At 41.7% G+C, this 23,193-nt stretch overlaps 1 protein-coding gene across 2 annotated transcripts; it reads right to left on the reverse strand.

Moving 5' to 3' along the window:
• Positions 1 to 102: 102 nt before the first annotated feature.
• elapor2a (endosome-lysosome associated apoptosis and autophagy regulator family member 2a) lies at positions 103 to 13,115 on the reverse strand. Of its 2 annotated transcripts, XM_053886592.1 has the most exons (22): positions 12,856 to 13,115; positions 11,966 to 12,086; positions 10,053 to 10,242; positions 9,835 to 9,982; positions 8,525 to 8,614; positions 8,040 to 8,145; positions 7,804 to 7,956; positions 7,408 to 7,496; positions 7,167 to 7,347; positions 6,961 to 7,089; positions 6,784 to 6,874; positions 6,431 to 6,533; positions 6,221 to 6,358; positions 5,208 to 5,471; positions 4,969 to 5,142; positions 4,412 to 4,598; positions 4,209 to 4,305; positions 4,003 to 4,104; positions 2,673 to 2,799; positions 1,956 to 2,134; positions 1,653 to 1,821; positions 103 to 663 (listed from the first exon to the last, which is right to left on the reverse strand). In XM_053886592.1, exons 1-22 carry the CDS (start codon positions 12,949 to 12,951, stop codon positions 595 to 597), a joined length of 3,003 nt encoding a protein of 1,000 aa, XP_053742567.1. In that variant the 5' UTR covers positions 12,952 to 13,115; the 3' UTR covers positions 103 to 594. The 2 variants fall into 2 exon arrangements, with proteins under 2 accessions (XP_053742567.1, XP_053742568.1); XM_053886593.1 differs by lacking the exons at positions 11,966 to 12,086; positions 12,856 to 13,115 and having other exon boundaries at positions 107 to 663; positions 9,835 to 9,996; positions 10,053 to 10,155.
• Between the last annotated feature and the right edge of the window lie 10,078 nt (positions 13,116 to 23,193).

Genomic DNA, 23,193 nt, shown 5'->3' on the forward strand with positions numbered 1-23,193 from the left:
GGAAGGCCTCGACCGCCCTCTGGTGGACAGACATGTCATCTCCTCCACTTCTTCTGATGATGTAATTTGATTCAAGTGCCTTGTTTGAGTGTTGGTATTTTCACGAGCTCACCGTGAGTGTTGTTCAAGTGACACATCAATTCGTGTACATAAATACACCATGATTTATTTGGCAGGGGGGAAAGTGGAACCAGTCACAACAGGACATCTCCGTCACTCAGGAGTAACTTATTTATCGTGACATTAGGTAAACAGAAGAAACAAGCCTCGCTCTATTAGCCTGTGCAGGGTCCCTACCAGCAAGTCACAGACTGGAATAAATACAAACAAACAAAAAAAAAAAAAGTAAATCGTGAATAAGGTCCTCTTCGTACCCTGAGCTCTTTCTGGCGTCGCTCTGCATGAGAATGTCCACTAGGAGGCGTCACCCTTCTCACATTACACACCAGACACCTTAAGGCCATCGAGTGACTTCCGAACCCGGCTGCAGGGGTGTGTCGAGCAGCTGGTGTCCCCAAAACCAACGCTCAGTAAAGGAGGGGACTGTGGATTGGCTCTGAACAGTCTCTAGTGATCTGTCATTCAAGTCCGCCTCTAACTCCACACCAGAGCTTTTGAATTGGACGAGCTGAGTTGCACATTTTCGTAGCTCTCGCCGTTCCCCTGGAAGGAGAGACAAACAGTAAGAAATGGACCACAGAGATCCTGGACACCCCCGGCACTGGGGAGATAAAGGAGTGTTTACTACGGGTCAATGTGAAATGAGGTACTTGTCCGATTAGACTCTGCTCACATTAGAGCTCACTAAGACTAGATTTCTGATACATGATCCTCCTCAGCCCCAGACAGACATTGTAGGGCAGGGCTCGACTATTCAACTTGCTCTTTGGTCATATCCAATGCTGGCAGTGTTATGAGAGGACATTTAAAAAAAAAAAAAAAAAAAAAACTAACTATGTTTAATTATTACAATTAAAATATATAGATTATATACATAATATTCTATATTATATTAAAATGTAGTAGAGAAAATAAAATAGTGAATAAAAATGCTACTTTGATTCATTTTATAAAAGAATAATTGTACATAAAACAATTGTGTGAGCAAAAAAATGACACCTTTTAGAAAACAAATCTTCCAAAAAATAAAATTAAACCAAAGCAAAACTGGCATTATTTTGAAAATCTTCTGACAAAAATTAAAGGCGGTCGCTATTGTTCAATAGATTACTACTACGTAAAATTGAATATGAAAAAAACATAAAAATAAAAATCACAAATCGCTGGACTGTTCAATATCACAAAAGATCCACTCTGACCTCACAAGGACTGGATAAGTATAGGTCAGAGGTCACGTGTCTGTTCATAGTTGCTATACTTCTCAACTTTCCTTCTAGTTCAGACTCAGAGCTGTTCCTGGGTCAGAGTGGACTGGACTCTCCTATACATCATGAGTGTATTGAGTCCTCTCACAGTCACAAGTCTCAAGAGTCTGACTGTCAAAACATCTACTAATTCCACAGTTTCCGTGAGGACTCAAACGTGTCACTCCTGCTGTTGGTTCCACTTCTGGTGACAATGAATCCATGAATAATAGAGTGGAACCGGATTGCACACAAAAATGAGAGGACGATAGAGGACACCTGGCTCACCTTTGACGCGATGGCCTTGAGTTTGCCGAGCAGAGAGGGTTTGGAGTAAACCACCTCATCCTCCATGTCGGCCTCGTTCTCGCCCTCCATCACGGCACAGCTGTCAGCTCCAGGCATCTCGCACTCCTTGTTGGCAGACATGACCAGCCGAGAATACTTATACTCCAGGCTGCCAGGAAGAGAACAGGTATAGATGAAGTCAGACACCATTTTTGTTTTTATATACGACAGCAGCACTGTTGACCAGACGCAGGGGAGCCTGATACAAACAAGGATGGGGTGAGTGAAGAAAGAGACAAGCACCGTTTGTTCTTCTTCCAGAAGTAACAGGTGAGAGACACAAGCAGCACAGCAGTGAACGCCCCCAGTCCTGTGCCAACACGGAGCCAGAAGTCCATGCCTTCACACGGCAGCGTTCTCTTCTCAGGCAGAGTCACACCTCCCATGCACAGCTTTGGTTCAGTCCACACATAGAGGAGGTCCTGGAGATGAATAAAAGTTAAAATCAGTCCATTTAAACTGGCAGAGAAGACTCATTTCACTGGGAGTTTTATCGCTCGCACTTCACTTCAACCAAGTGCTGATGCGCAGTTTTAAATAAACCAACAGTCGTGGAAGACTGCGTAAGCACACTTGAGGCTCAGAGTCAGCACTTCAGTTTGTTTTATTTGAAACTCCACTTACAGTTTGGACTGGAAACAAAAGTCTTCCATCTTTCTATTATTTCCACCACACACACACACGTTTGTACTTCTATCCTTGTGAGGACATTGTGAGGTTTCTCATTGCCATAATGCTTCTCACCCTAAACCTAACCCTCCAAAACAAATAGCTATGACTCTGAACCAAAGTTAAACCTAAATATAACAACCCAGTTATTTTGAAGTCTCCATCCTCAAACTGAGGCTTAACCTTGTGGGGTCCCGCAAAATGACCCCACAAAGTCATGCAGATAAGGATAGTGTTTTGTCAAGAATTGGTCCCCACAAAATAGTATAAACAAGACACACACACACACACCTGGTGTCCTCTCTTGCAGGCTCCTTCTATCCGATGGTAGTCCCTCTCCGTGCACGTGGGACAGGCCCCTGAACTCTCCCACAGAAAGTAAAATGTGCAGCCATTACAGGTTCCAGCAGGACACTTGCTGAAACAACACAATAAGAACTTCACCTCATGAGGTTCATACAGGAGCCAAAACCACTTCAGCACTTAACAGTGATCCTACGACTTATGCACATTTGGAATGACAAGCTCCCTCAGAGGACGTTGGATGTCCTCTTCTTCACTAAAGCTGCCAACATTTTTTTAAATATTGACATCCAACTCAAATCAAATTTTGCATATTATGAATATATTATCACATAAATCTGCCCTGAACTCAACAGAATTCTGCCTCTCCATTATAGTAATTTGCCAGGAGTAACTCATATTATATGAGCACAGCTCCGGTTTTACATATTTAAATGTGTAGTAAAATGTGTAAAATGTGATGAAGCAAGGAGGGACTTTAGTAGTTGTCAAAGTCAAAGTCACACTTGGGAATTTCCTGTCATTTATATGCGTTTAGCCCATCCCTGACTATGGTGTCGAAAATAATAGCTTTCTAACCAATGTAGTACTTATTGATGGTTTAAAAAACTGCAGGTGAAGTGCGATAGAGGCCGCTGTTGAACGTTATCCCATTGCAGAGCTAGTTATGAAGTGTTGTGTGACACCATTGATGTGAGTCTCACTCAAGACCAATGTTGGGCTGTCTGTGAGAGAGAGACCACCAGGTTGCTCACTCCTACAGGTAACAACTGAGCATTGCCCCTTTAAAATGGCATAAAAACGGAAGAACAGACGTCCAGTAAAATACTGTAGTTTGAAGTTCTGACCATCTTAGTTGATTAGTTGAAAACTGATACTGACAGGATACTGAAAGTGTAACTAAAGGGACAGAGGAACTCATAGCACATTTTGACAAATTCTACAGCCATAAATCCAAATAAATCCAAACAACTTGTACATTGTAGTTGCAAAGCAGTTGATTATGATTTGTCGTGGCATATTATACTGTAATAATTTCATGTATGTAGAGACACAAACAATATAATAACATAAAATATTCATTTTGAAAGGATCTGTTTAAAATCATGACCAAAAAATAATTAAAAATAAATAATCTCTGAATTTGAGAGCAATCCTGGTGATGTTTACCATCGATAGCAGCATAAAGTCAAGCTACTAACTTGAACGCTAATATATATCCACATTATGCTAATGTATGATATGACATGTCAATAAGTCGATCACTTCACGCCTGAAGTATCTGGGAGCGGCTCCAGCTGAATGTGTGGTTGGATACCTGGGCACGGTCAGCTCGCCTTTTGTGCTCTTCTGCGGGTTACACCGGAGTGTCAGCACCACACTGCGACCCATGTCACATGATGCTGTCTTCTCCAAAGATCTTAGCAAAAATAAATAAATAAATAAATTAAAGCCCAAGTCAGTTGCAATAACTGAATAATCATCCAACTGCATACAATTGAGAAGAGAATGAATAGAGAATACCTGTAGAAGAAATTGACATCAGGAACTTTCTGGGACGTCTGAGGAAACATTTCTGGATCGGCCTGAATTCCGTTTAAAGAAGGCTCCACTGATGCTCCTGACAAAACAAGTTTTCTATGTCAGTGGATTGGTGATCTTTTCAAACAAGCAAAAAAAAAAAACTACGTTGACAGGGGCTGTCACCAAGAGTCATCCAGACCTACCGAGAAAAGTGTCGGCCAGGTTTATGGACTGGGAGGTGAGAGCCGTGTGGAAGCCTCGTCCGCTGGCTGGGATGATTGTTGACTGACAGATGAAGGTTTTGACTGAGTTGGCTCCTTCGCCCTTCTCTCGCTGGGAGTCGGTGACTGACAGGTCCGTCACATTGTCCTGGCAAACCGCCAGCTGTCCCTGAAATGAAGTTGGGTGACAGATATTCAGCGAGATGGAAGGTTCCGAATGTGTCCGTGTCAGTTTGGGACTGACTATTGTGATGTGAGCATGCACTTTTGTCGACAGACAGTCTGTGTTCATCGCCTGTGCAGGTGTGCTCATATCAATCTGCTCATTTTTGAGCGAACCTTTGTGTTTAGACAGTCTGTATGTACAGTATCTCTGTTCATGATGTGTACACATGCAGCTTTATGGTTCAGTGTATCTTTATCTTATCTTTATGAGTGTCTCCATCTTCATTTGTGTGTGAAGCGTGTCTGTGGGTTCATTTTCCTGTGTGCTGCTGTATTCATCTTTATGTGCATCCAAGTATGTTCTTAGTTTTCACCTGTCCGCCACATAGGCTGATGTTAAACTGGTGGAAGTATTTGGTTCCCTTGGAGGTGAAGCTGGGACCGTTCATCAGCGACCCAACAGGCCCAAGAGAACTGAAGTCGTAAGTGAAGGTGACGTTTCCGTCTGTGTATGTGAAGTGACAGTCGCTGTAACACAAACTGTGATCCTGGAGGGAGACAACACAACGTCAGACGTCACAAACTGAAGAAGCGTCTAACACCAAGAGCAGACCTTGTCACTTCGACTGCCTGGTCCACAGGTCCTACAGGCGTCTGGCCCCGGCGTGCTGTGGGAGACCAAGTGTGTGTTGGGAGGACACTCTGTGCACTGGCTGGAGTGGGGGTCTATGTAGTGTCCAGGTGGACAGGGGACACAAGTGGAGCTGGATGGCTGCGCGCTGAGGGCACAGGCCCGACATTCCGACGACACGCCGTCCACCGCATTAGTAACTGTGATGGAGTAGATTCTGGCCACGTCATTGATGAAGCGACGCACCTGAGGGACACAATTGAAGCCGTTTTAAACTCCAGACTATCAAACTTTAGTGGATGATGAACCCTTGAACCGTCCAAATATAATGATAAGTCCATTCTATTTATCAAACAGACACTTCTTGTGTCTCAGAGGATTTCTCCCACAGTGTTTTGAGAATTCTTATTTTTATAACCAGATTATTCCAACAGAAAAAGACATCACTCTTTCACATTCCATGTTACGTCATCTTTCATTTCACAGCACTCTTAAAAACAGGAAAACGCTTGGCAAGCAAGTAAAGAATCTCGTTCAATTGTTGTGAGAATCACACCCTCAACACCCTGGCTACAAGAAATTTCAGACAAAATCTGGCCTCCTCTCATTTCACGCTTCGAAAAAAAACAGCAATAACAGTCCATAATTTAATTTTTCATCACACTGGCATATCTACCTAATACTTTCAAAGTGATCAGTGTCCGAGCCAAGCCATTTCCTCCTGACGATTATACATTTAACAGTAATATATTCAAAGCAACACAACTTGCCGTATTCAGGGTCTCACAGGACCTTATGTATGAACAAGATCCATTTTCCATCTCAAATTTAGTGGGTGCAGCTAATATTCCGCTGCACTGTATAGTCCGGAATTTACAGTTTACTGTGTCACTTGTTTCTTTTTGGGCAGGGAACACCAAGACTAACGGTGTAATACATCCAAGTGTGAATATGATGTTGAAGGTTATGTGCGCTAACTAATGAGAGAATCTTACATCTGAAGGTTGGTTTGTCCTCTGGAAAGCCCAGGTGAAGGACACGGGAGCATTTTTCGTCATGACGTGTGTGTACGACTGTCTGGTCTTTGTCCGCTCCCATGACTCCACCACTGTGGTGCTCTTCCTGTTCACGTCCTTGTCCAGAAAACACGCAATGTGAGTCAGGCAGTTCTAAGACACAGACCTATTCTTCAGAAGCTCTTTCACCATCATGAAGTAAAGCTCGCAGTCGGCCGTGCACATGGTCTCAAACTCAAAAGTGATGCGACCAAACTCGGTAGCAGTGTGTGTCGATACAGACGTGGGAAGTCTGGTGGAGAAAAGAAAATAAGTTAGAAGCAGATGGAATCCTGCACCTTAAACTATTGTTTGACTTGGATATAAATCACTCAGTTCAAAGGCTGATGATGTGTTACATTATGACATTTTTCTTCGGGGAAAAATAAGGCTTTAAAAAAGTGTAAACTTAACAAAGGCAACACCTGCCGTATGGCCCACAAACAACACCCCAAAATGGTCAGTTAATATTGGCTATAAAACTAGCTGCTGAAATCACTCACTTGAAACCAGGAACATGGATGTTGAGGATGAGATAATCATTGTCTGAGCTACCAGCTCCACTCTGGATGTGATCACCAGCCACCTCCCAGCCTGACAAAAACATTAGGGCATTCATTTTGACTCACAATTTTATTGATGAAACCACAGTTAAACGATTCATTTCCTTTATAATGTACCATTCATGGAGTCGCATTTGGAGTTTCCCACGTTAAAGCAGGAGGTCTTCATGTTTGTAGGAAGAACGTTCCACCACTTGTACTCATAACCCAGCGTGGGCTCGGTTCCCGCTGGACAAGGCTTACACGCTGACGATTCACCACAAGACAATCGATTAAAGCAAGCCAACAACAGTCAAGGACAAAGGTAGAGAAGCTCTCCATACGTTTCTTTCCATCTGAGTAAGTCCCAGGGGGGCAGGGTGAGCAGGTGGCGGTGTCATTGTTATAGAATCCAGGGTTACAAGGAGGACAGGGCTCGCGGTCTCCACTCGGGGGCAGGCTCTCTGCTCCTGACACCCCCTCAAGACAGATCTTTGGCTCCACCCACTTGTATATGACCTGAGTCTGGAAGGAAAAAGGAAAATTCAAAACCCCCACGATGTTGAAGTTCATTCAAAATCATACCTTTCCTTCGTGGTCACATGCTGTGTGGAGCTGAAAGAAGTCTTTTCCGGAACATGGAGGACGATTTTTACACATAGCAGAGCCCTCCGCTGGTCACATGAAAAATACAAATGAAGAAAGATAGTATCATCCAGCGGTACATAGCCAACCCCAACATGCAAATGAACAAATTCCTAGTTCACTTTTATGTTTTATTGCTTAAAAGATGTATAACTAATATTAGGAAAAAAAATAGGGATGGCTATTTGAGAAAGATGAATCCATAAACACTCAAATTTCACACCAAGGTAAACTATATTACAAATTAGATTAGATGGTTTTTGCTGCTTCAGGATGTTAATAAAAGTGATCAAATAATAGCATCTAAAGGTTAAATCCATATGAGAGCGTCTCTACCTGCATATTGTGATGTGGTGTCACAGGCGGTGCAGGAACTGGCGCCGTGGCCTGAGAAAGTGTCCCTGGGACACAGCTCACAAGAAGAGGAGCCAGGAAATCGGCTGAACGTTCCAGGTTTACACGGGAAACACACGGACGTGTAGGCGACGCCTGACAGGAGCAGAGAGAGGAAACAGTGTGAAAAACAGAAAGAAGTCATCGACAAGTGACATGAAAAAGTAAACCTACTTTACCTTCGATTTGAACATTTTTGACCAGGACAGGTTTCACCACTTTGGTGCCCATCAGCACTCCGCCGGTCCTCCAGTACAGAATGTTGGTGCCGGATTTCAGGTTCACCTAGATTCAGTATTCAGTTCAGTACAGTATTCCTTTGACCAGGGTTATACCACTATCAGGCAAAAATTTAGTGAAACTGTTGTTGTGAAACTTAAGCGCTATTATTTCCTTTAAAATAAATAGGATAAGACAACAAAAGGCTTATTCATGTCAACACAAGCCTTTATTTCCACTAAAAATAAAACTTTTATTTTTAGTATCACAAAATCTGAGATATATATCAACAATGGAAGTGACTTACGGCTCATTATCATCATACGAATTCAAAGCATGATGCAGAAGGTGACTAAATTAATACTAAATTATGGTCAGTTACGTTGACTAGTTGTTGCAGCCCTAAAGCAAATCACTAAAAACATCTCGGATGGTGACCTCTCACCGTGTGAGTAGCCCATTCACCATGATTGGTGAGCTTGAGCCACTTGGTGTCAGCAGCCTGGTCCATCTCTTGACATTGGTCATTCTGGATCTAAGTAAACATAAACAAACACGTTTATATCAAAGGTATATGAACTGTCGTAGCAGAGCAGAGCTACTTTGATTCAGAAATCCAAACTAGTGCTTGAGAGTTTCGGGGCAGCCATTTTGTCGAAGTTGTTCTGTAAAGACCAAGTTGCTAATCTTGGCCAACGGGCAATGTACACACGCCAGGCCTGCGGGTGGCGTTGTAACATTCTAGGAACAAACAAAGAGGATCATGCTACATTAGCATAAGTCAAAAGTGGAGACGTTAGCGTGAATAGAAGATGCGCGAGAGCTCTTATTTCACATCACACTTGGCTACCAATCGACAAGAACACCCGAGAAGATCCCAGATCCAGAGAATGCTGGGTTTAAACCTCTTAGTCCTACAGTGGAGAAATTCAACAGGGGCTCCATCGTTGATCTAACTTCCTTCCATGAGGTTTTTCAAGAGCTCTGCTTGCTAGTAAACAGCCTGTTGAATGGCAAAGCTTGAACACTGAATCATTGTCAGTCATAAAATCAACAGCATTGGAAATTAGTTTTTGAGATCCTTAAAGTGGTGTGGTATTGAATTGAATTTGAATTTAACTCATTACAAGAAGAGGTTGAGAATGAGGACGTGTGCTAGCTATAAAGTGACCCTCATTCAAGAAAGGCTAAACCCGATGCTCCAATCTGAGCACACTAAAGGACTTTTCATGTTTAAACTAAAGATCACTTCAAGTTTCATTTATTTGCTCATCATCGTGCTCCTATATAGAGCTTCAAAGCAACTCAGAGATGACTGGTGCCATTTCAGCGGTTTCTTTTCATGCACTTATAACGGTGTGCAACAGAAAACTACCTCTCCACAACAAGATATGCTCAAATGAATCTGTGTAAAGCGTCACTCAGTCCAACCCACAGCATTAATTTCATGCACATGCATGATCATTGTATCAATGATGAAGCACACAGTGTTGAGAAGAATGAAAAGTTAGCCTTCAGATATCTTATGATCTTGGCTGCACCTGAACACATCACAAATAAGCTTCTCTGATTGGCTGGTTGATTTTTTTTTCTTTAATAAATCCTGACATACAGCAAGCAGGTGAGACGTTGAGCAAAAACTGATGATCAGACTGAAACGTAATTTAGAAATTGCGACACAAACGTCACCATCTTCCTGCCTATATGCGTAGATTACAGTTAGACAGCTTGGATCGCACCATTGAGGATACTCACAAAGAACTCAAACAGCAAGTTGTTGTCTGGATACTGGTAATCAAAAGTGACGGACCCTTGCTTCTTCAGATGGACGGCGTAAATGAGAGATACGGTGCACTCATCCCTGTTGGACTCCAGGTAGTTTCCTTGAGGAACCCAAGAGGAGCTGCAGCACAGAAACTTCAAAAAACATGGGTCTCCTTGACACTACGGGTTTTTGATTTGGCTTCGCTCACCTGTTGCAAGTGAGCTTGTTATCTCCATTGGGGCTGTTTTCCAGGGCGGTTGCTAGGCTACTGAAGCCAGCAGGCATGGAATCCCATTGGTCGAAGCGGATACCGCTGCCGAGGGAGTAGCTTCCTGCTGCACACTTTGTGCACTCCTGAGCAGACATCTCCAGGAACTCCCCGGAATCACAGGAGAAGGCTGCAAGATACAGGAGACCAGGCGGCATTTACACGACAAGATAACCCATCATATGTACTGGAAAGAACCAAAACACAAAATGACTATGTTGAATGGAAGTTAATCCTTTCATCCGTTTAGACTTTCAGTCAATCTGCATTTTTTTCATTGAGTCAACATGTCCGTTTGTTGTGTCTGTCTTTGTCAGCTAACATCTGGAGAGGGTAAACTCTATTGTCGGTCTGTCATTTTCAAAAGCCAACAAACTTCTATAATAGTTTGCGTTTGGTTGCATAATACGACAGGTGCAAAGGAGCTGCGCTCTTTTCAGCTCGGCATAACATCCACTTAAATACAAACTATTCCATAGAAACACATCAAATTATGCTTCTAAACACAAGACAACATGCAACAGTTGAAGATTATTTAAACATGTTTTAATGGCTTCGTCTGACAATGACCTAAAGAAGTGTATATATGGGTCAAAAACGTTCTCAGAAGGACACACAACATGAGAAAACTCGAAGTATGTCTTCCTCATTCCGACATATCTGTCACACAACCCCAACCTGTTTTTGAGCAGGGAGGCTAAGAACCCGTACTACCCCTCTGTTATCACTCTAAATCTGGAATTCTTTAGATTAGATTGCTTAACAAATGAACAAAAAATGCAAATAAATGGTGACACTACCTTTTAATACTACATTTTTTTTTCTCCAAAATGTATATTTTTAAATATATTGTTTTAAATTATAATAACAATAATGTGAAGAATCAAATGTATGAAATCAGAATAAGATCATAAGATTTTTATTTCAAAGCTCCAGATATCTGGAAATATCTTGAACTGTATGATGTCACCTATTTTCCTGGTTAATAATTCAGAGCTTTATCAAGTTTTTATTACTCTTTTTTTTTTCAAATTGTCCCAAAAAGTCCAGAGTCGACCCACGAAATCAGCTCTCTTGAACCCCTTCTAAATAGATGATTAAATAATAACATTAGATATTTAAAAATCATATTCTTAACACAAATATTTTCTACATAAAGTGGTGTGCGTAGTAGTATTTTGGTTAATGTGTGTGTGATTCACTTTTGAACCATGCAGTCCCTGCAGACCAATGAAAAACACACAGTTTTAAAGCCTTATTCATTGAGGAACCACTTCATGGTCGAGACCATTAAGAGAAGCGATAGCAAGTAAGTGACAGAGCTTTAGTTTGAGGTTGTTGGCCTGTGGTTTTGCTCTGTGGTTGGCTGGAGATGACACAAATATGGTCAGCTGGACAAGTGGAAATTCCACACAGCTGATAAGGTTGAAAGACACAGCCATCTATTTTTCAGTTACAAGCAGAGTGAGCAACATAAAAACACTTTTTGTCCATCAACAACATCAAAGACAGGGCTCATCATAGTGGGAAAATAAATGTGAAATTTCTGTTTTCTGCAAACAGCGTCAGCGTTTCGGTGTGTTATATGACAGACACAGTTCTGTCATCTTCAAACACTGGCTCATTGTGACTTCTCCGTGTAAAAAGGAAACAGCTGAGGTGGTTTGTGCAACTAGTAAAAATGTCTAACAATCTTCCTCATGGAGGGTTTCAGGCACATCCAGCAGGAACAAAGCCACAATTGTGACCAGATGGAGAAGCTACATCTCCACTGAGGTGCGGGAAACAAGTTCTCGTGTCAGCTGTTGCTCCTTGTGTCAATAAATCCAAAAGGAATCTGGATCTACACTTACTGCACTCTGTGCCGCGTACTGGTTCTGGAAGTCCGACGCAGGCTCCTGGGCTGTGTGGGATGGCCACTCTCCACCGAGATCCTGTACTGTCACACTCAGTGTACTCATAGTAGTAGTCTGTCTGCACAGAGGATAGAAACAGAAACAGAAGAAAGAAAACAGTTGTCTGTGAGTTTGAATGCTGTTAAATGAAGAGTATTCTCATGATCAAAAAACTGATCGCTTGAATCTGAACATCCATTCATCTGTTATCAGAGAAACCTCCCTGATACATTCCAAGTGAACTTCCATGGTAACAGTTGAAAGGCAGCTGCAAGCAGGAAATAAACAGGCTCCATAATGGAAAGGACAATACCTACAATTCTTTACATTGTCTGGAGAACAGCCCCATTCAGGACCCTAATGTCAGTAGTAAGGAATCGTCGAGGAGGAAGAGATATGGGCATCATATTCACTGCCATCTATGAGTCACATTCTGAGGAATGCTGCCCCTCTATCTGTCTCGGGGCAGAACATACGAGTGTCGTGCCATTCTGGACCGAGGTGGTGTTGAGCTGTGCCAGACCAGAGAGGGAAGGAAAGGAAAGTCCATGCAGGAAGCTGATAACAGCCTCTCTGGGCACATCATTGGTGAGTTCCACACACTCACCGTGACACTTGGACCTTTTTCTCTGTGGTTTCCATCTGAACACCACAAGACAAAAGCTACAACTGGCCGTGATTAAGTCGAATAAATGAGCTAACAACGCACCGGAAATCAACCGTGTGATGTTAATTTGACTGTTTAGCCACGGCCCAAAGACCAGTGGCATCATTAGCAGTAGAAAGGGGCATGTTAATATCAGAATTATTCAAGGGAAACGTCAAAACTGTGTCGCTGCATCTCTCACCTCGCTGCACTGTCGCTGTCCTTTCGCCCCGTCAGTCAGTCCAAGAGCACCGACGAACAGAGCGCAACTGGCCATGACCCAAGCCAAGGAGCGCATTTTCGATTATGGAGGGCTTCAACACATTAATTCTGATCCGAAGTAAAATAATTCAAGACGATCGGGAGTGACGCGTGATTTACACCTGCTCCTATCGCCTATCGTAGCCAAATTGTCGCCCTCCCCACCTGCAATAATCCTCCGACAGAACGCTGACCAATATCCATCAAGTTGTAGTGGCTGTCAGACAGCATTTCCGGTTAAGCTTTTCATAATAATACAGAAATCGTCCTTTGGCGACGCTTAAGTCCGTTGCGAGAGACACAATTTTATTCAACTCATCCTCGTATTATTAAATACAATCGAGTTCACGACTGTCAACTTATAATTGCGTAAGTATAAGGGTCGTTGCGATTTTGTTTTCAAGTAGAAAATCGTCGACAATTTACTTTGAAGGCTCAAATGGTTTTTTGTATGTTGTGCATGTGGAGAATTGGTGATATCCTCCAACGTTCATCTTGGACGCGTCATGACGTCGACAATGATAAACGATTTATTTATTTATGTACTTTTTTTTCCAGATTCGCATTTTTTATTTTGGTGATAATGCGTTTGAATTAAAAATTTTAATGAACTGATGAATAGAAATTTCACTTCTAAAGGAAAATGTCCATTCATATTTTTCGCTGTTTAGTAGCCTAATTTCAGATGTATTTGACCAGTATAAGGCGTTTAATACCGTTTAATTTATCAAAATAAGTAGGGTGCAGTACTCCTAACTGACCACTAGAAGTTCGGTTGTAGAACATTGTAGTACTATAATTAATAATGTAATCTAATTTATAAAAATCTATTTAATAATTAAATATTTTTCGTTGGCCATTTTACACAATTTACAGTCAAATAACATTTGCTTTAGTCGGAGCGTGAATTTATTGCATTTCCGGTCCTCGAAGCGCGAGGATCTCTCCTCAGTAATGTAATATTTCCAGTAGTCCACTAGATGTCAGTATATCACTGAAGATTTGCACATTTATTATTCCATGATAAAATGTGTCCAATGAATTCCATATCAGTCCTTCAATTTACCAACCGAAAAATCTCACAATTCTGAATTTTACATTATTTTAAATGTCCCTTTTTTTAATGCAGCTTTAAATTGGAACAATTGACAAAATCTGAATAAAGTGGGAATGGAAAATATTAGGTGGATATTGGAATATGCTGTATGTGTATGTTTCAGATAGGTTTGGACTTTCTGATGCATGAGAAAGATTAGCCACTCTTCATTTCCTTTCCTTTTCTCTCCTCCTTTCTCTTTCCCATCGGAGGCCTATCGCTTACGATGTTTGCCTGTTATGTGACCCCACTCGGTCACCCATCTGTAACTCTCCCGTAAGCCTTCCAGCGCCGGGCCGCTGCTCTGCGATCAGTTGGTTTTATTAATTAATACTGACGAAGTGTGCAGCAGGTGTATTACCATCTGACCCTGAGTCAGGTTGTAACCAGAGGCTTTTTTAGGGGGAGTGACTCCTTTCTAACACACCAGGGACTACCTGGGCTAGTAATGAGACACCTGTTCCTGGCGCACAGCACGGCCCAGAGTAGAAGCGTTCATTTACCTGTGGGAGGACATGGAGGATGACAAGGAACCAAGACATTGATGTCCAAGTTTCAGTCACTTTTTTCAGACTTGGATTATGATTAAGGATTCATCTGCTTATAGAGTCAAGAAGGGCTTTGTGTCCTTCACTTCTACTGAGAGGCTTGCTCAATGAGGCTTTGATCAATACACACCGAAGCAGCTGAGAGATCTTCAGAAGAATTATGACAAGCCGTCTGCCTCTGTGGAAGTTACCTTCATAAGAAAGTGAGAGCTCTTGTGGAAGTCCACCAGACCTTCCTGATGTCAGCATTTGCCTCATCTTTCTGGTCCTTTTGGCAAAGTTGCCTCCTGCCAGGATGCATGGACTACCTTGCTCATCACTAGGACATTGTTTTGGTAATCCACCCGAGGTGAATACTGATCCAGGACCTTCGCACGAGCCAAGCAACTCCTCACGTTGTGAACATGGACCTCCAGCTGCAGTCACTTCCCAGCCAGAACCCCAATCTAGCATCCGGGAGCAGCCAAGAAGTACTATCAGCTGTGTTTCCACTGGTTCGTCCAGCTGCGAAAAAACAAATGGAACAATCATCATTTCCCACCTGCCGCAAAGCGACTCCGGGTTCGAGCCTGAACTTGACGACCTCAGCATCTCCCAGGGCTCGGAGAGCGGTGATCTTGAAGTTGAGTTGCCGTACCCCTCTATCCCGAGGCCCTCCATTGTTTTCAGACTTTCCCAGGTAAGTTCACTGAGTTCACGGTGTTTGGCAGGTTCAGTTGTCATTCTTGAACGGCTTCATAATTCGATTTGTTTGTATCCAACTCATACTTAATTTTGCTGTCATCTAGTCCTGGTTGGAGAGCTCAGATGTTTAACACGTAGCAGTCTGTCTTGATCCAAGCTGTCCATCACACAAACCAAGTGTTCCTTTTTTGTTCTTCCGACACAAATTATTTATTTTCATTTCATTATAATATGTGTGTGTGTGTGTGTGTGTGTGTGTGTGTGTGTGTGTGTGTGTGTGTGTGTGTGTGTGTGTGTGTGTGTGTGTAGTTTTTAACCCCACTTGAACTGACCGGAGTTGTAATATTCAATATAACCACCGGGGAGAGATCAACATCAACTGTTGCTACAAAGTCGGGGCGGGGTCACGAGAGACAAACCTCAACGTTCACGGCACACCGCATTGACAAACCTTCTAATGTCGAAACTGTGTTAACTAAAACTGAAAGTAGAGACGCAGAAACGCTCTGCGGTCAGGGGCAGCAGATTGTGTGTCAGTGAAATGCGTCCTGATCTGCGTGTAGCTCAGTCCAAAGTGTGTTTTCTCATTCACAAATTTGTTCTTACAGTGTGAGGTCTATCTTGCTTCCAAGCAGAAAACAGGTTATGTAACACACTGGGTCCACCGGGGATGATCAATAATGCTGATCAGCAGTGGAAGTGCAGGAGAGTGGGTGGAAGGGCTTTTTCTTTTTCTTTTTTCTTTTTCTAAGGAATCCCGGAATTCACATTGATGATTACTAAAATGTCTTACCAGCACATGTTTAGTCATTCTATGCTCACTGCTTGAATGAAATGTGGTTTGTTGATTCCGACCATTTTAGCGGGAAAATAACTACAAAAAAGTCTGCTGTTTTATCAATCATGACTCACTCACTTCCTTCATAGTGTAGTGAGGATTACTATGAATTACTAACCAGAATGAGCAACCAGGTTTGGGTGTGTGTGACTCTTCTGACCTCATTTAGTCGGCCATCACAACAGATGTAGCTGTGATCTCACTGTCTTTAGATTTTATCTCCTCTGTTAATGCTTCTGTTTATGTGTGTCATGGTGCCCTGATCCCTCCCAACCTCGAAAGCTAACGTGTTTTCAGGAGGCCTCTTCACACGACTGTTTGCATTGTTACACGCGGGGCACATTGATTATAGGGTTTGTGGAAGAATGCTACACACTTCCTGAAGGCAGTGGTAAGAACTATCATTAGGTGGATATTTAAAGGGAAAATAGATAACTCCCGAACGGCAACAAGCCAGCTGAACATTCCTTCCGTATTTTTAAACTACATTGTACCTAATGTTAATTTGAAACAACCCTATTCACCATCATGTATCAAACAAAAGTACTCAGACAGATGACCCAACTTAACAGCACCTCCTTTGCTCTCCCTCCCACACACTTCCCTAAAGGAGTTCCAGGAAGCATCAGCTGACAGGTTGGACTATCAGGACACAGAGGATGCTGGTTTATCAGGTATGGAAAAAAATAGACTTTTTCTGTTCTTGTTCCTTTCCACAGAAATGTGGGAACAAAACTTATCTTTCGCCCCTCCACATTATGTGTGTGTGTGTGTGTGTGCGCATTCACTCACCTTGCCAGAATGTCTGCAAGGAGCAGAGGCATGGCGGTTGCCTTGGCAATGCGACTTGGGGCAAAGCAATGGTATTGGGAGGGGAACAACTCGGTAAAAGCTTTGAGATAAGTGCCTGATTATTAATCTGATTCGGTGTGTAGAACGTGTATCGGGCTAAGTGTGCGTGCAAATGTGCGCTAGGTCAGACGTCAAGGATAGATTTCAACAAAGACTTGGCCTGTTGAAGTCACAGCTGCCCCATCTGCACTTCCAGGAGCATCTTTTGTATCGACATTACAGGATAAATGTGGGTGTTACTTCGCTTGTGTTCATTATTAGGTCAATGATTGACATTTTTGGTAGGGTTCATTTCCTGTCCATCAGTGACACGTATGACTAATAAGTTAAATTAGTCTTTTTGTGTTTCAAGATGAAAACACCACCTCTGACCTCCCAAATGACGTGGAAAAGAGAGGGATGTTTCACACACAACCTCCTCTGTGGCTGCCGCACATTGACCTTGATTTCCTCCTGTCATGGTGCGTGCATTGTTTGAAAGGTCGTCCAGCTCCTATGTGCTGAACTTCCTGCTTATTCAGCTTTTTCATGCAACACACAGGCGGTCAGATGGCTTTGTCTTTTTTCCTCTGTGTAAGGCCTTTTGATTTATTTACTCATGCTTTTTATTCATGTGATTTTAAGCTCGGTGTGTATTATGGACGACAATTAGTGACCTTAAAGACTTGGAAAGTTGTGTGACTTGTATGCCATATCATGGTGAAAAGTTCACCTGTGATCTTCTAATGGAGGAATATTTCTGATCTTCATTGCATATTCTCTAGACATAATGGTTGTGTTTTCAACAGCGTTGGTTTGCCTGTCCCCAAAATAACTTGTAGTGTTGTGATGTACTGTGTACTACAAGAGTATAATAGAACATACACAAACAGATCAGATCAGCTGACATTAGTCTGACTTTCATGGGCGTGGTCAGCGATAAATTGCAACTGAGATAATAAAATATAAATATAAATAAAATTGCTACTACACTGAGATTATGTATTTTTATGAGTAAATTAAATAGAACTTGAAGCAACCAATGCAAATATTAGCAGCAGTGATCCATTTAAGTCTCTGATGTACACCATCGATGTGGTTTTAACTAGAGTGTAAATGTGTTCAATTATAGAAATACATGACAATTTCATGACTTCAGGGCAGACGATGTCTCTTCTGTTGGCGGTGAAAGATTGTTTTACGCTCCCTTGAGCCATATGGTTGGTGATCATTTGAGTTGAAATTGCGGTCGTAAATGGAAGTGCTTCACCCTGCTGAACAGAAATGGCATGAGAAACTACATCTGGTTGATATAATTCAACACATTTTTCAGTATCAAAACACTAACCACAGCAACAGTTCTTGTTATCTAGCTACAGTCCTGATCTATCAACCCTGCTTTAAAATATAAGAAGTTAAGATGATCAACTCTTACATGACAGCACTTATATTCCACATATAGCCTCTAGTTAATACTTAACATTAAGAGTGGTCACATTGGGGCAGATCTGTTGCTCTTGCCTGCTACTGTAACACAACCATCTGCTCACATTCCTGGCGGCGGTCATTAGGCTAAGTAGAGCGGTGTTATACTGTAAAGCTGAATAAATCTATGTGGCTCCGGCAGGAATCACGGTGTGAGAGACAACGACTCACTGAACCTTTCAAAGCGACTGTGTCATAATCTTTGCATGCATGAAAAGTCGAACACGTGGAAACAAACATGCAAATGCGGGAAGGGGCTTGTGGTTTGTCAGTTGAATCAGTCAGCTTAAGCAAATCATTTCGCTTCAGCGAAACGTTCTGATGTATTCATTTGCAGGTTGGCATGGTCTCAAACCTGCGCTGAAAAACAAACACATTGGCGGGTTTTTATTTAAACCTCACGTTTATAGATCATTCACAGGTTATTTCCCAAGTTTAAAGTACGAATTAGCACCTTTGTGAGTGTGTGTGCAAATGTGTGTGTCCCCGCTGAACCAAGAATGAAGCTCTGGGGTGTGAGTCATCCACCAGCAATTGAATTAGGTGAACTTTGGCTGAACAGTGTGGGGTTGAAATTTGCTGCTGTGAAGGCTGAGCGCATTACGTTACCCCAAAATCTGGCGGCGAAATCGTCCAGACACACTTGCGCTGGGAGCGACACCCAAATTTCATCAAACATTAAAGTGACAGTGCCACGCCTAGCGTGATTGCAAGCATACACCGCTACACCAATGCACAGACGGTGATACAATTTACTGTTCTTTCCAAAACATGTGTCATCCATGTGTAACACTGCTTCAGTAAATTGTTTTCTCCTGTGGTTACACTGATGTTTTATGTTCGAGCTGAGATGTTTTCGAATCCATGAAAGGTTTATGGAAGGCACAATGGAGTGCTGGAAAGTCTTGGTTTTAAAGTAAATACTGGATTATGTAATTGAAGTGACATCATATAAGTAATGTGACAACATGTATACACCCGGATTTGAAGGAACATCCCTGATTATGTCAATAAAATGGCTTTTGAGAAAAACTATGTAGAATTCCAGATTGTTTTCCTACAATTTCTTTTAGACATAATTGAGCCAGAATAAATACAAAGTTTGGCAAGATATACGCCTATATTATCTTATGAAAATCAACTACGTCAGATGACCACATAAAAGTACTTGACAGGCCAGATCCGGACCCTGGGTCTTGGGTTTGACGTGCGTTTCAGAGGAAGGACAAGCAGTGCCCTCAACATCTTTGTGAATATTGAAATAATGCAACATATTTCTGTCCCTCTTCAATGCTTTCCAGCTGACAGATTGCCAGCCTTTGCATAAAAACAAAACATTTACTGTATGCTCTGTAGAACAGCAAAAGACAAGTCTGGAGTGATGCTTTTTTCCAACATTGCCTGGCTCCAAACTGTTGGCTGGTCCAATTACAGGTCTTTTCTGGGCCCCATTTGTGCTTTGAATGGGTCTATTATAGAGAATGGATTTAACTAGTGATCCCCCATACTGCTTACAAAAGCATCGTAGCATGTAATGGAGTTTTTTTGGGGGCATCGGCAGTGCAGTTGGGATGAAAGCTAAAGCTGCCATCTGCAACATGAAGAGCTAGTGTTCTTAGGTCATCGGTACTGCAAGTTGTCAGCCAGTTTTTAAGACAGGATTGCAATACCACAGTCTTCTCATGGGCATGTCTTCGGTCTGAGGATCAGTTTAACTATTAAAGAGAATTTAAAGGAATTTTCACTCAAAAAAGTAAAAAAAAAAAAAAAAGATAAACAGTACATTGTTTTTAACCTTATTCCCTATAAATCAGGCACATTGTGTTGGCTTTACTCAATCTCAGATTAAATCTCTGAAAGGAGGAGGTTTTAAAAAAAAAATCCAAACAGGGGAATATGGAATTACGTACTGATTAAAATAGCATGATTGAAGTTTGGGTTTAAACGTCTCACCGGAGTTGCTCCAACTACAGCGATTCTGGATTTTTTTTCCCCATCATGAGGGGTCTGATAGTAAAACACACTCTGGAAGAACTTTTGAAGTCTTTTTAGATCCCATTTAGAGGGCATTAGTGTGAGGAAGCAAATTAACAGAACGCTCAAATGGTGTAATGTTGACAAATTTTCTACTTAAAATTCTTCCAGTAATATTGTGAGCCATTTGGAAGCTTTTACTAGGTGCAGGGCCGTCCACCAAACACAATGTTGCAATTATTGAGACTTAATAAACGAAAGGTATGAGTTTTCTTTATCGCATCAGACGGCAAGTGAGGAAATGCCAGGGTTTTTTTTTCCAATATTAGTTTGTTTTTCAAGCTTTATATTAAAGTCCATGCTGAACCCAAATGAATGAGGTGCAGACTGACTGGCTTTGACCTAAAACTAAAAGCTATTTTCAGGCAGAAGTGAAGTGCAAGACGGAATACTTCAATGGTACATTGGTCAGTACCAAACTGAGATGTTCAGATATGTTGAGTTTGTGTGTTTGGGGTTCAACACATCCGGTTGTTTGAAAGTAGGTCACGCACAGAGATGTTTATACACTGCAATTACACATAATTATTCACAATCTGCCCTTTAGCGAACAAGGTGTGACCTGCTTAGTGCAGCATCAAGGAATTTAACATGTGACTGACCCGATTGGTTTGTCTGGTTTTTTTTTCTGTAGAATTTAGTCATATAAACTCCTTTGATGATCATAAAGAAAAAAAAAACAACTGAGATAAACAACAAAAATAAATACCAAATAGTGTTTTAACGCTTTAGATTGGGGAACACTTATTGACCATTAATTAAGAAATCACTTGCTTATTTACAGTTAATGATCATTAATTATGGTGTTGTTTAGCATGAACGTTTGTTGACCACTAACGTAAAATATGATCTGTTTTATGTCAATAAGCATGTTAAAATGACCGGCTAATAACCTGGCGATACACATAGGTAGTTTAGTTTTGTATTATATGCTCCTGGATCTAATGTGTAACTAAAGATGTTCTATTTAAAATGGCAAAACAAAAATAAATAAATAATACTAATTAATAAATAAAAAGAAAACAGCATGATAAAACCCTTGTGCATGTGACCCACCCAGGTCACATAACTAAATCTTCATACATTTACTGTGTGGATTAGATTGATTCCGATGTGACTGTTTAGAATGTGCCGCAACACGTGGCAGGAAACAGACGTTGGCAACGGAAAACTCAGCACAACAAAACAAGATAACAGCTAAAATCTGTGGACGATTTTGTCATATGTTCGCGCCCAAACTACTGACATCCTTGATACTGTTGCCATCTCTGCACTCTATCACAGGAAAACCGAAGTGTCTGAATGTAGCCAGATTCCAATCCAGTTTAATGATGATAAATGCAGCAAATGTTACAGTAACACGTCACATATGGAAGAAAACTCTGATATGTTTTTGATAAATGCTTAAAAAACAATGATGTTACAGGTAACAGTTCAGTTGACTGTTGCCAACCTTTTCATGCAAAGGTCGGCAATAGTCAATAGTTGGCCTTTTTGGTTTCAGTTTCTCAAGAATTACTTTTATCTGATAGTTGTGAACCTGCCCACACTCACAGGAAGAGTCCTTCGTTGCCATGGTTTCAAGATAACTTCCATATCCTGTTTAAAGTGGAGGTCCTTGTAGGCCAAAGGGGAAAAAAAATCAAGGGGCCTCACCTCAAACCCCCACACACTCAACAACACATGAGAACTGTGGGAAACTCGGCGACGATAACAGAAACATCTGTCCCAGAAATGAGAGCGATAGCTGCACAGAAGGTGGGGGTGCACTGATGCTGCACAGACTGGGACAGTCAGTGATGACGCCCCAGTTACTGTACCTACACAGGGAGACGCAATATACATACATCCAGTTAATATAGCTGAGGGACGATTTATTGGTTGCACATGATTCATTTTCATTGTTTGTGAAAAACACCTGGCATAGAACTTCCTGTTTGCAATGCTTCCCTTTCGTATGAGATATCTGTTGCGGTTTTAGAAAAAGAAGAAGTGCAGTACAATTACATGCCATGTTTACTGGAAGTGTGGAGAGTGGGTTTATAATATTAATGAGCAAAAGGTTATTTAGTTATTATTAAATATAATAATAAAATGTAGAGGTAGCGTTAGAAATAATATGAGCATTAATATAAAGGGGATGAAGACAAAACTATCAAAACAAGACGGAAAATAAAGAGTCTGTTGTGACGAGTGAATGTGGACACTTCTTTTTTCACTGCACCAGTCAAGCAGGGATGAATAAACGTGTTTTTGTTGTGTTTTCGTGGAAAGAATATACTCTCACCAGGCACCATGACCCTGCATCTGTTTCCTGCCTGGTGCAGAGCAATTGTTACAAGGAGAGACATCTCTGTTCCAGGCGACCCTCATCATGACTCATCCCATTGTTCAGTTACACTCTTAGTCACTGCTCCTCTAATTTATGAAAAGTTTCTGAGGAATGTTCTGCTTTAAACCTCTGTGGGTTTCCAGTATGTACAACAAACTGATCCTGTCTGGATTGATATGTTTCCCCGCGACCTATTCCAGGAACCATGAGGTGACAGGTCACCACCCAAACCGGGGGGCTTGAAGAGCCGATTTAACAGAAGGGTGGTGGATAAGCAGATGCAGCACCACCCTTGATCAGTAAGGAGATTACTCTTTATCACAAAGAATGCTGGGGATATACTGTCCACGCCAACAACACTGTGTAATTAAAGTGAAGAATGACCTGACTGACCGCGTCACAATCAAGGATGGAGGACTTATCTGGTTGAA

This window comes from Synchiropus splendidus, chromosome 14 (assembly GCF_027744825.2).
Source record: "Synchiropus splendidus isolate RoL2022-P1 chromosome 14, RoL_Sspl_1.0, whole genome shotgun sequence".
Classification (NCBI taxonomy): Eukaryota; Metazoa; Chordata; class Actinopteri; order Syngnathiformes; family Callionymidae; genus Synchiropus; species Synchiropus splendidus.